The sequence below is a fragment of the Quercus lobata genome, chromosome 1 (assembly GCF_001633185.2).
Source record: "Quercus lobata isolate SW786 chromosome 1, ValleyOak3.0 Primary Assembly, whole genome shotgun sequence".
Taxonomy (NCBI): domain Eukaryota; kingdom Viridiplantae; phylum Streptophyta; class Magnoliopsida; order Fagales; family Fagaceae; genus Quercus; species Quercus lobata.
This window is the reverse complement of record NC_044904.1, coordinates 35206534-35218617: the sequence shown is the minus strand read 5'-3', so window position 1 is coordinate 35218617 and position 12084 is coordinate 35206534. Positions and strand designations below refer to the sequence as shown.

At 34.7% G+C, this 12084-nt stretch overlaps 1 protein-coding gene across 1 annotated transcript; it reads left to right on the top strand.

Moving 5' to 3' along the window:
* The first annotated feature begins 6912 nt into the window (after positions 1 to 6912).
* Positions 6913 to 9861, top strand: LOC115951331 (WUSCHEL-related homeobox 3). Its single transcript, XM_031068573.1, has 2 exons — positions 6913 to 7506; positions 9436 to 9861. Exons 1-2 carry the CDS (start codon positions 7123 to 7125, stop codon positions 9652 to 9654), a joined length of 603 nt encoding a protein of 200 aa, XP_030924433.1. The 5' UTR covers positions 6913 to 7122; the 3' UTR covers positions 9655 to 9861.
* The last annotated feature ends 2223 nt before the right edge of the window (positions 9862 to 12084 follow it).

Genomic DNA, 12084 nt, shown 5'->3' with positions numbered 1-12084 from the left:
CCCACAATCAAACCCTAATCACCAAAGTCAGTTTCTATATAAAAACGGGCCAAAAAATTCGGCCCAAGCCTCCGCTCCATAAACTAAGTCTCAGTAAATTTCCTATTAAAAACCACGCAATATTATTCGGGTCGGGTCGGGTTGTCGAACCGGATCAAACAAAACTATACTCCATAAAACCCAACAAATCTCCCACTTGGAGACTAGTTCAATCACCAACATCAACCGCAATCCTCCAAACACACAATCCCTTCATCCCTGCAACTCATCCTTCTGTCCTTAAGCTAGAAGGCCAACTGAAGCTGCACACAACTTCAGCTTCTCAATAGTGACACCCTTAGTCAACATGTCTGCCGGATTCTTAGATCCACAAATCTTCTCAAGTATTACCAACTTATCTTCAACAAGGTAACGAATAAAGTGATATTTTGTCTATATATGCTTCGACTTTGAATGAAAAGCCGAATTTTTGGCAAGAAAAATTGCACTTTGACTGTCACTGTGTAGAATGCCCATCTCCTGCTTCTTACCCAATTCATCTAAGAAATCATGTAGCCAAATCATCTCCTTTCCAGTTTCAGTTGCTGCAACATACTTAGTTTCTGTAGTTGACAAAGTAACAATCTTCTATAGATTTGAAGCCCATGATATAGCTATACCGCCCAGAGTAAAAACAAACTCAGTAGTTCTCTTTCTACTATCAATATCACCAGCAAAATCAGCATCTACATAACCCTGCAATTTCAAACTTGCACCTGTGAAGCAAAGAAATGTATTTGATGAACCCTTCAAATATCTCAGAATCGACTTGACTGCCTCTCAATGCTGCTTTCTAGGCCTACTCATGAATCTGCTCACAACTCCCACTGCATGTGCAATGTTTGGCCTTGTACACACCATAGCATACATCAAGCTACCAATAGCTGAGGCATAGGGCACCTTGCTCATATGGTCCCTTTCTTCTTCTGTCTTCGGTGACTGTTCTTTGCTTAGTTTGAAATGACTACCCAAGGGTGTGCTAACTGGTTTAGCTTCATTCATATTGAACCTGCTGAGAACCTTCTTCACATACTCTGACTGTGAAAGCTTCAATGTACCATTAGCCTTGTCTCTAATAATTCTCATACCAAGGATTTGCTTTGCAGCTCCCAAATGCTTCATTGCAAACTATTTGGACAACTACTTCTTTAGATTATTAATCTTCTTAATTCTAGACCCTGCAATAAGCATATCATCCACATACAACAGTAATATGATGTAAGAATTGTCAAAAGACTTAATATAGCAACAATGATCAGCTTCACATCTCTTGAATCCAATTCTATGCATAAAACTGTCAAATTTCTTGTACCACTGTCTAGGAGCTTGTTTTAGGCCATACAAGCTCTTTCTCAGTTTGCAGACTAGATTCTCTTGTCCCTGAACAATGAACCCTTCTGGCTGAATCATGTAAAGGTCTTCCTCCAAGTCACCATGAAGGAATACTGTCTTCACATCTAATTGTTCAAGATGTAAGTTTTCTGCAGCTACCATTCCCAGTATCAGTCTGATTGTTGACATCTTCACAACTGGAGAAAATATCTCTGTGTAGTCAATGCCCCCTTTCTGCTGGAATCCTTTAACAACTAATCTGGCCTTGTAACGTTTGCTACCATCATACTCATTCTTTATTCTGTATACCCACTTGTTATGCAAAGCCTTCTTTCCTACTAGCAATTTAGTCAATTCTCATGTCTGATTCCCCAACAAGAAATTCATCTCATCCTTCATGGCTAACTCCCACTTGCTTGAATTCTCATCTTGCAAGGCTTCATCATAACACTCTAGCTCACCACCATCAGTCAACAGAAGATAATTTAAAACAGGTGAATAACACTGTGGAGGTCTAATGTTCCTGGAAGATCTGTGAACTTCAGCTACAGGTGTACTCAAATCTATTTGTGAATTTACATTCTCCTTATCTTCTTCACCCCTTTTCTGGACAGTACTTTCAGTCAATTCATCTAAGTTGACAAACTCAGATTTCTTTTGATCTATGTCTGTAACATCTGACACTACAGTTGACCTGTTCTTGTACATAACCTGTTCATTAAATATCATATTTCTACTTCTGATGATTTTCCTGTTTTGTTCATCCCAAAACCTACAGTCAAATTTCTCATCACCATAGCCAATGAAAAAACATATTTTAGACTTTGCATCAAGTTTACTACTAGCATCAGAATCAATATGAACATAAGAAACATAACAAAAAACCTTTAAATGTGAAAATTTTTCCTCTTTATCGCTCCAAACCTTCTCAGGAAGTCTGAACTCCATGGGAACTAATGGTCCTCGGTTTATTAGGTAAGCTGCAATGCTAACAGTATCAGCCTAGAAAGTTTTTGATAGTCCAGCATGCAACCTCATACTCCTAGTACGCTCATTGAAAGTTCTATTCATGCGCTCAGCCACACCATTCTGTTGTGGTGTCCCAGGAATGGTCTTCTCCATCTTAATTCCCTGTGTAGCACAATACTCACTGAACCCTCTATCTATGTACTCTCCTCCATTATCTGACCTTAAACATTTTACTTTCAAACCTGTTTCTGTCTCAACCATGGCCTTCCATTTCTTAAAAGTTTCAAATACATTAGATTTATTTTTTAGAAAATAAACTCATACCTTTCTACTTGAGTCATCAATGAAAGTGATGTAGTACCTTGAACCTCCAAGGGATGCAATCGGAGAAGGCCCCCACAAATCAGTATGTACTAATTCCAATTTTTCAACCTTCGGTGTCCTACCAGTTTTCAAGAAGCTCACATTTTTCTGCTTTCCTAAGATGCAACTTTCACACATGTCAAAATCAATGAAATTCAATTCTCATAGTTTTCCTTTTGATAGCAGCATCTTCATCCCTTTCTCGCTCATGTGACCAAGTTTGTGGTGCCATAGGCTTGTATCGATACTTGCATCAGCAACTGCAATTATATCTCTTGGACATGAGGTCATATACAGAGTACCAGTCTTCTTTCCACGAGCCAATACCCTAGCTCCCTTTGTAACCTTCCAAGTACTACCAACAAATAGTATTGCATGTCCTTCATCATCAAGTTGTCCAACAGAAATTAGATTCCTCCTTAGATCAGGAATATGTCGAACCTTCTCTAGTAACCAAACAGATCCATTGGGCAACAATATCCGAACGTCTCCCATACCTACAACATCCAAGGCTGAACCATCAGCCAAATACATCTTATCAAAATCACCTGCAACATAATTCTGTATAATTTTTCGATGTGGAGTGGTATGAAATGAAGCTCCTGAATCCAAAACCCAATTATCAAGTGGACTGTCTACTGCAAGAAGTAATGCATCATGTACCTCTTCTGTTACAACATTAGCAGAATCATCTTCATTCTTCTTCTTAGGACTTTTGCATTGCCTCCTAAAGTGACCTATTTTCCCACAGTTCCAGTATTGTACTTGTTGGCCTGATCTAGATTTGCTTCTGTTTCGATTTGAATTTCTGGACTTTGACCTGCCTTGATTTGAATTTCTGTCATTACCTCTACCTCTTGTCTCAAGGTTTAGGGTAGAACCAGATCCTGAGGTTTCACCTACATCTCTTCTGCAAATCTCCTCAATCAGAATTAAATTTTGTATATCATTGTACTTGAGCTTTTCCTTTCCTATAGAATTGCTTACTGCCATCCTCATTGCCCCCCAACTGTTTGGCAAAGAAGCCAAAACGATCAGAGCACGAATCTCATCATCAAAATCAATTTCTACAAACGACAATTGATTTGTGATAGTGTTAAATTCATTCAGATATTGTGCTACTGATGCATTCTCTGCCATTTTCAAATTGAGCAATTTCTTCATCAGATGCACATTGTTGTTTGCGGATAGCTTTTCATATATACCAGACAAAGCCTTCATCAGATCTGCTGTGGTCTTCTCCTTTACAACGTTGTGTGCAACAAACCTAGACAGAGTTAACGTAATAACTCCCAAAACCTGTCTGTCAAGAAGCGCCCATTCCTTAGCCTTCATAGTCTCAGGTTTTGTCCCCAAAAGAGGCAGATGCAATTTCCTCCCATAGAGATAATCTTCAATCTACATCCTCCAATACGCGAAGTCTGTGCCATCAAACTTTTCTATTCCAGACGTCTTTCCTGCTTCCTCTGCCATTGCTCCCACTTAAACCTAACCCTAGGCTCTGATACCAGTTGTAGGGAATTTAACCTGAATTCCCAACCTGTGAAAAACAAAAAAAAAAAAAAAAAAAAAAAAATAGAGAAAACAAACGCCAAAGAAAAACAATCACACGCACAAGACAGTATTTACGTGGTTCGACAATTTGCCTACACCTACGGAGTTATAGGGATTTCACTATTATTAGGGAAGAAGAAAATACAAGAGTGTAGCTACAATTATTCCTCACAATAAAAACATGGCCACAACACTCACAATTAAACCCTAATCACCAAAGTCGGTTTCTATATAAAAACGGGCCGAAAAATTCGGCCCAAGCCTCCGCTCCATGGACTAAGTCTCAATAAATCTCCCATTAAAAACCACGCAATATTATTCGGGTTGGGTTGGGTTGTCGAACCAGATCAAACAAAACTAGGCTCCATAAAGCCCAAAAAAAAGGACAGGAGCTCTCTTCAACTAACATGGTAATTGAGCTGCCTTGTATGTCTTTATCATATCTAGAAATTTTAGGTACCAATTAAGACAACCTTATTATCACAAAAATTTAATCTTCAACTTCCTTGAATTAAACAAACCATTTCCATAGTTTGAAGATTGTTCATTGTTGGGTTAAAATAAATTGTTCCCGGTTAATTAATTTAATTACCAAAATTGATTAATTAGGTCAAATTACATGCAAATCGTGGAGGTGTCAACAAATCACCAAATAAACTAAGTGCAACGGAAATTAAGTTAATACGGTGATTTGTTGACGAATGAAGAAAATCTCATGCAAGGCAAAAACCCCACCGGGTCATTTTCAGGTCATCATTCCCAAAAATACACTAATTAAGAACAAGCGGTTATAAGTATAAGGAATCTTACCATTACCCTAAACTATCCCAAAATACCAACTTACAGTTGAACTTTTGTTCTAATCCCCATTTGGACTTGATCTTGTAGAGACTTCTTCCTTTGCACAAATCACAGTATGTGATTAACTCTCAACAACTAATTGATTGTTGTTGGTTACAAAGTTCTTCATTTCAAAGCACATTAATTGAAGATCTAGAAGCACTTGGTTACAAAATCCTAAGGTGCACAAAATGCAGTAGCTTCTCACAGAGTGTATGAGTTCTTTAATTAAGTCTCTGTGTCTTTGATGACTTTAAAATAAAACTTTTATATGGTCTAGAGGTTTAGTGAACGAAACCTTAGCAATCAAAGTCATCATGGGCCGAAATTTAGATTTGAGAATTCTAAAATCATAGATCTCGATAGATCGAGCTTGTGTTGAGAATTCTTCATTAAGTCTTGATAGCTGCTAGTGTTAAGCTTGTGTCAAGAATAGTGTCGAGATTCACTGTTTCAAATTTTCTTCATTTGTTTCTTCATTCAATAGTTATGTCTTTAATGATACCACTTGTTATGTTTGTGCAACATACTTCTTGATACATTAAACTCATCTTAGATCTACCAAATTATAAGTAAAGTATATTTTGTAAAAAGATAAGCCAATATATAGAAAATATGATCCTAACATTCACATCTTATGTTATGGTAGATTCCACACATGCGTGGTTCTTCATTGTCAAGCAAATTTTGTTTTGAAGATGAATAAATATTAAACAAAAATTCTTCAACAACCACAACATTTGCCACAATTTGTCATAATGTGATGAAGTGATCAATCATGTATGAATGGTTGACAATCATTTTCACATGAATTTATTATTTTTATTTTATCACTCAGAATCAATAACCTTAGAATTGTAACAAAAGTTGTGTGTTTAAGGTTGCGTTTGTTTTGATGTAAAACATTTTCAATTAAAAATGTTTTAGTGAAAACAATTTATTTTACTGTGTTTATTCACAAATTTAAAAAATATTTTTATGTGTTTGGTTGGTAGTGAAAAACTTTTAAAACACAGCTTGAAAATACCACTAACATAACCCAAATTCATCATACATAAGGAAATTACCAAAATCATATTCCAAATCATATCAAAAACCCATGACCCAACACTTATACCGTATACGTAGTACCCAACACCAACTGAAGCAAATTACCCAAAACCCAATCTTTGACTGGGTTGTACAAGTGGAGCAATGCTGATCTCCACCATACCCAGTACAATGATGCCACTGTGAGCCCCATAGAGTCATTACTGGTTAGATTGGGAGAGAGAGAGAGAGAGAGAGGTTGTCTCTGGCTGGTTGTGAGAGAGAGAGAGAGAGAGAGAGAGAGAGAGAGAGGTTGGATTGTGAGGTGGAAATTGTTTAAAGAAGCTAAAAAGGCATAAGGGAAGGGAAAACATATATTATATATGGTTTCATTTCATTAGGCATTAGCATGATGAAAGCATGCACCATGACTCATGATATTGATAAGGGTGTGAAGCGTGGTGATCACGCGCATCAACAGCAAGTTGGCTGAACTTGTTGGTGGTACCCGATGGTAACAAGAAGAGACTTTCGTCTGAATCAGTCTCACAGCTTTTGTGTCTTATTCATTCTGTTGAGAAAGTAAATAATAAGGTGATGATGACATAATCATTCAAGGACCTTTACATCCTCACTCAGTTTTCCCTCATTCACAGATTCTCTCTCTCTCTCTCTCTGAGTGTGAATGTGTATGTGTGTGTCCCCGCGCGCATGGGTGATCACCTACAATATTGAATGCCCCTCACAGGGAAACATCAGCATGACCAATCAACATTACTGCTTTTTCTCACCCTTTTAACCTCTTATTAATTTTTATCTGCTTTCTCTATAGATCTTCTTCCTTTTTGTCTCTCACTCACTATTATACTGTACGTTTCTCTTTTTCCATCTATTTATACCTTATCATCACTTTTAAGCCCCCTTGACCCTCCCAAGAAAAACACATACACACACATAGCTAAAGTCAAAGAAAGAAAGAAAGAAAGAAAGCAAACAATGTCCCCAGCAGCCTCTTCAAGATGGTGCCCAACCCCAGAGCAACTCATGATCTTGGAAGAGATGTACAGAAGTGGGATTAGAACTCCCAATGCTTCTCAGATACAAAAGATCACAACCCACCTCTCTTTCTATGGCAAGATTGAAGGCAAGAATGTGTTCTACTGGTTTCAGAACCACAAGGCAAGGGACAGACAGAAACTCAGAAGGAAACTCACTAGGCAATTGCAGCTACAGCAGCAGCAGCAACAACAACAACAGCAACTTTATTATTATCAACTCAATCAGCAAAACCACCAATTTCAAGGCTACCTCGACTACTCTACTGGTTCTTCTACTCTTCCACAATTTCCTTATGACATTTCAAATAGCTTTCTTCCTCAGGTAATAATCTTGATTATATTTATACAATATTTGTTTATTGTTCTCCCTATTAATTATAATTATAATATAAGATGCTTTACTGTTGGGGCATCTATAACTTTTCTCAGTTGCTAAATTAACTACACATCTTGTCTGTCTTGTTTTGAGGCCGGTAAATTCCAAGACAAAAATAACCTATGAAAAGTAAAAACAGTGAATAGGTAAACTTTTCTTTCAAATATTGACTATGGATTTGGTTTGTCTACCTGACTTCATCCAACTAATGATTAGCTAGGTTAGACATGCAAGCACAGCCTTTTGCATGCTCTTCATGTGGAAAGACATGCAAAAACAGTCTCTCGCATGGACTTTATGTGGCTTCCTCTTTTTGTGTGTGTTTGTATGTGGATGGGGATTCTATTTTTTTTTTTAATTTTATATTCTTTTGGTTGAATAAGGCTTTGTTTTTTTCCTCTTTTATATTATTACTTTTAAAATTTTAGAGGGACTACATCCAAGGTATCGAACCTGCACTCTCTTCATTACGTATGGGCATAAGTACCAACCGAGTTACCAAGTTTTGGGGCTTGGTGATGAAGAAGCTTTGTATCATCTTCTTGTTATCAGAACATGAACATGAACATAATGAATAATCATCAATCAAATTATTTTCAGTTTCTCATTCCAATCAATTCTAAATTTATTGACTAATACCCCTACTCGCACAAGATAAACTTGTTTAGATGCCCCATGTATCTTGGTGATTGTTTCTTAATTTATCCACACTGCCTTATCCAATTATTCTTTGTTTATTTTGATTTTATTTATTTTGGTTAATATAAGTTATATCTATAGATACCTTCACTTGAAAAACTTGTGATTGACAACATTTATTAGAATAAGCTTCTAAAAATATTTCACAAGGTTTTTTTTTTTTTTTTTTAAATTTTATATATAACTATTTGACATGGAAACAGTATAACAGTAAATAAATATCATAACCAAAAAAATTTCAATCTACATCTCTTCAAAATTTGGGTTAAAATAAATTATGTACGCACAATATATAGGAAATTGGTGAAATCCTTCATATGTGGCAAGAACTATTATTTGCATGAATATCATTAATATTTTTATACTTTAAAAAACCTATAAGATAGCACAGTCTTATGTCAATGACATGATGAATCTATATGAGTGTTAGTTTTAACGAGTTAATCATAGGTAAGTGTAAAGAATGGTTAAATTTATATTAAATTAAAATATAGAGATACCAAACAACTTAAAAAAAAATTGGTAGTCTTAACAAAAAAAATAATTAAGATTAAATTTTCAAAAAAAAAAAAAAAAAAAAAAAACACTATCGAGATATACAACAAATTGGTTATGCTTAAATCAAAGTCTTTAGCTCAAATTATTACAGAAATATTTAACTAATAAACCAAAAAAAAAAAAGAACAAAATTGGGGAAAAATCATATAAAGCTTTAGTAATTTTTAGCACTATGGTCCTGCTTTTATATTAAACATGAGTGCATGCAATTTCAATAATGTTAAATAATATTTTCAAGAAAAGAAATCATGATAGAGAGGGATAAAGAAATTTTAAAAATAATGAAAACATTTATTCAAAGGGGTGTATGAAATTTTTGGATTAAAACACACTAATTGAAAATATACTTTAGCTTCAACAAACTTGATATGAGTTTATATAACTAGTCCTATTAGTGAAAAATTAATTGAATTTCGGAATTATAAAATCTCCAAAACAATTTCGTAAAGCCCATCATAGGCATATGGCAAAAAATGAGTTATTTCCTAAAACAATTTTATAAAACTAACATAGCCATAAGGTCATTCTAAAGTTTTTAGAGATAAAAAGAAAATTCAGATTTTTAAATAATAAACACAAGTGATTGAATTCTTTTATTGATTATGTTTTTTGGAATAGGGAGGAGGTGGAGTTGCATCTACACAAGTGATGAACTACACGTGGAAGGAGGATATTCCACAGAGGTTGGAGATGGAGAAAATGTACGGCCATGATTGGATGATGATGGAAACGGGTCCAAGTTCTCCACCTTGCGCTAGACCCCTCCAGACTCTAGAACTCTTCCCTATCACAGCCACTAATCTCAAAGAAGAGGGCACCACATCCAAGCAATTCTAAGTTTCTAACATTCCACAACTCTTTTTCTTTGTCTTTCTATCTCTCTGTAGTGCTATAGATACTCTTAAATCTTTCTGTGACTTTATTTATTGTCTTGGTTTCTGTTATGTTTCTACGCTCTAGTGTGGGAAAGATCTCAATTGTCTAATGAGTAATGGATTTCGGTCCAACAGTGCTACTACTACAAACGTACCTGTTTTCATCACATGTGTGTATTATGATAAAATTAAAAAACCTGCGCATTGGGTTTAAAAATGGTGTTGTTTTTTTCTATTGATTTTCAGCTTTGTCACATGTACATCTTAAAGCTGCCACATTGCAACAATGGTACTTTGTGGACATGGTCTGGGACAGCTTTTTGTTTGTCTTGGACCTTTCAGACAAGTCAATGCAATACTGATTATACTGTTAGAGGCAATGAAAATCAACACTAAAAGTCTAAAACCCGATCTATAGGACAATGATAATTAAAAAAGAACTGTATTGGAGGCTTAAGAACTGTATTGGAGGCTTAAGTTAATGCTAGTTTGAAGCTTGTGATTTTGATTATACGGAATAAAACGCACTCATATGAGGTCTACAAAACGGGGGTCATGGGAAAAGGGCAATGCTACGGAGAGGTGAGGACCCATATATGCATTACTGTTTTCCGTAATCCATTGGGATTGTTTTTACCTTGGAATTTGAAATAAATAACCATTTAAAAATGCTTAATTACTCAATAAGGATATTGCTTGTTTTTTTAGAAGGATAAGGTTATTGTTGATTGCTCTTAAGTTTGGATGAGCACCAAACCGATTCAATTTGATATTATAATATAATGCTTGAACGGTTTTGCAAATATTGTAGGCCTTGTTGATATTTGTTAGCACTTAGCATTCATCTATAGTAAGAGTTTGGTCTCCAAAAATTATAAATTGGCCCCCTAAATAAAAATCTTTAACAAACTTAAAAAAAAAAAAATTGAAGTACAGTATCTCATAAAAAAACAATAGCATTACAAATAGATCTAGATTATACAAATTTTAAAAGCCTCACTCAAATTCATTATTTTTGTGAAAAATAATACACAACAATTATTTAGTAGTCCTAATATGGTTATATTTAAGGCATGTGTCTTAAAAAATTTCATTGCTGTCAAATTCCTAAATAAAATACTTATTTGATATGAGTAATAAATTGTTGTCTAAAGAATTTTAGGTTTTATCAATAAAACGTCAACAATGCACTTTTTGAACTATGTGTTCACTAATTCAATATTCTTAGTTTTTGTAATTTTCTTCTCTCTAATGCAAAATCACATGAACGCACAAAACATATCAAGATAGATTGCTACATAATGCAAGAGAAACTCCAAAACATGCTATATATCCAGACTGCATATGTATCTACAAATCAACAACCAGTGAATTAATTTGTTCACCTAATCACTCAGGCAATCATAAGCTGAATTCCTTCTTCGCAAGTTGGTTGTTATGGACATCCACTGAGATGAAGTATTAAGAAGATTAAAATATGATAAGCTCACCAACCCCATTGTTGAGGGAGACTAAACCAATATTATGGCAATTAAGTGACCAACTTCATCAGCAAAGAATTAGGAGAAAGATAATCAAATTCGCAAGGAAAGCAAGAAAAACAACAATTGTATTCATATACAGAAATTGCAAATCTTAAGGGATCCTGTCTGTAATACTCATGTATATAAAGGAATATCTGTAACAAAAGAAAGCACTGCAAAATAAAATATATATAGGACAGATTTCGTGGACGTAGGCTTTCATGGCCAAACCACATGAAAACTGTTGTGTTCTTTCCTTCGTTTGCTTCTATTTTAACAGTGTGGGGGCATGAGAGGTTGTTGTCCCCAGCTGTGGCCAACTCGAAATTGTACGTACCACTCTACTATAATGATTACTTTTTCTTTTCTTTTTTTTCCTTTTTTCTGTTTTTTTGGTAAATATAAGTTTATTTATAGAAATACCATAGCATAACAACTAGCGACAAAATTTCAAATATGTCTAAAAATTTCAATTTTGTCACCTATTACTTTTAGCTTCATTAGAGAGGAAATAGTTAAAACTATGAATTTTTAGCAACATATTGTAATTATTTCTTAAAAAAATAAGGATGAGTTTGGTTCAGCTTTTTGTAAAATTGGAGTTTTCAAAAAGTGTATAATGAAAAAGTGCATTTTCAAAAAACTGAGTATTTGGTAAAAACTATTAAAAAGTGTTTTTTGAAAAAACTGAGTGTTTGGCTAGCACTTATAAAAGTGGCAGTTTGAGAGATAAATTATCAAAAAAGACAATGTATATATAAGAGCATCTCCAGCAAGTTAGACAAATTTTTGTATTGTTTAGATAATCAATAGTGACATTTATCTTTTACCTACCCACTTTTTTAATCTTTATTTTTTTAATCAAATTT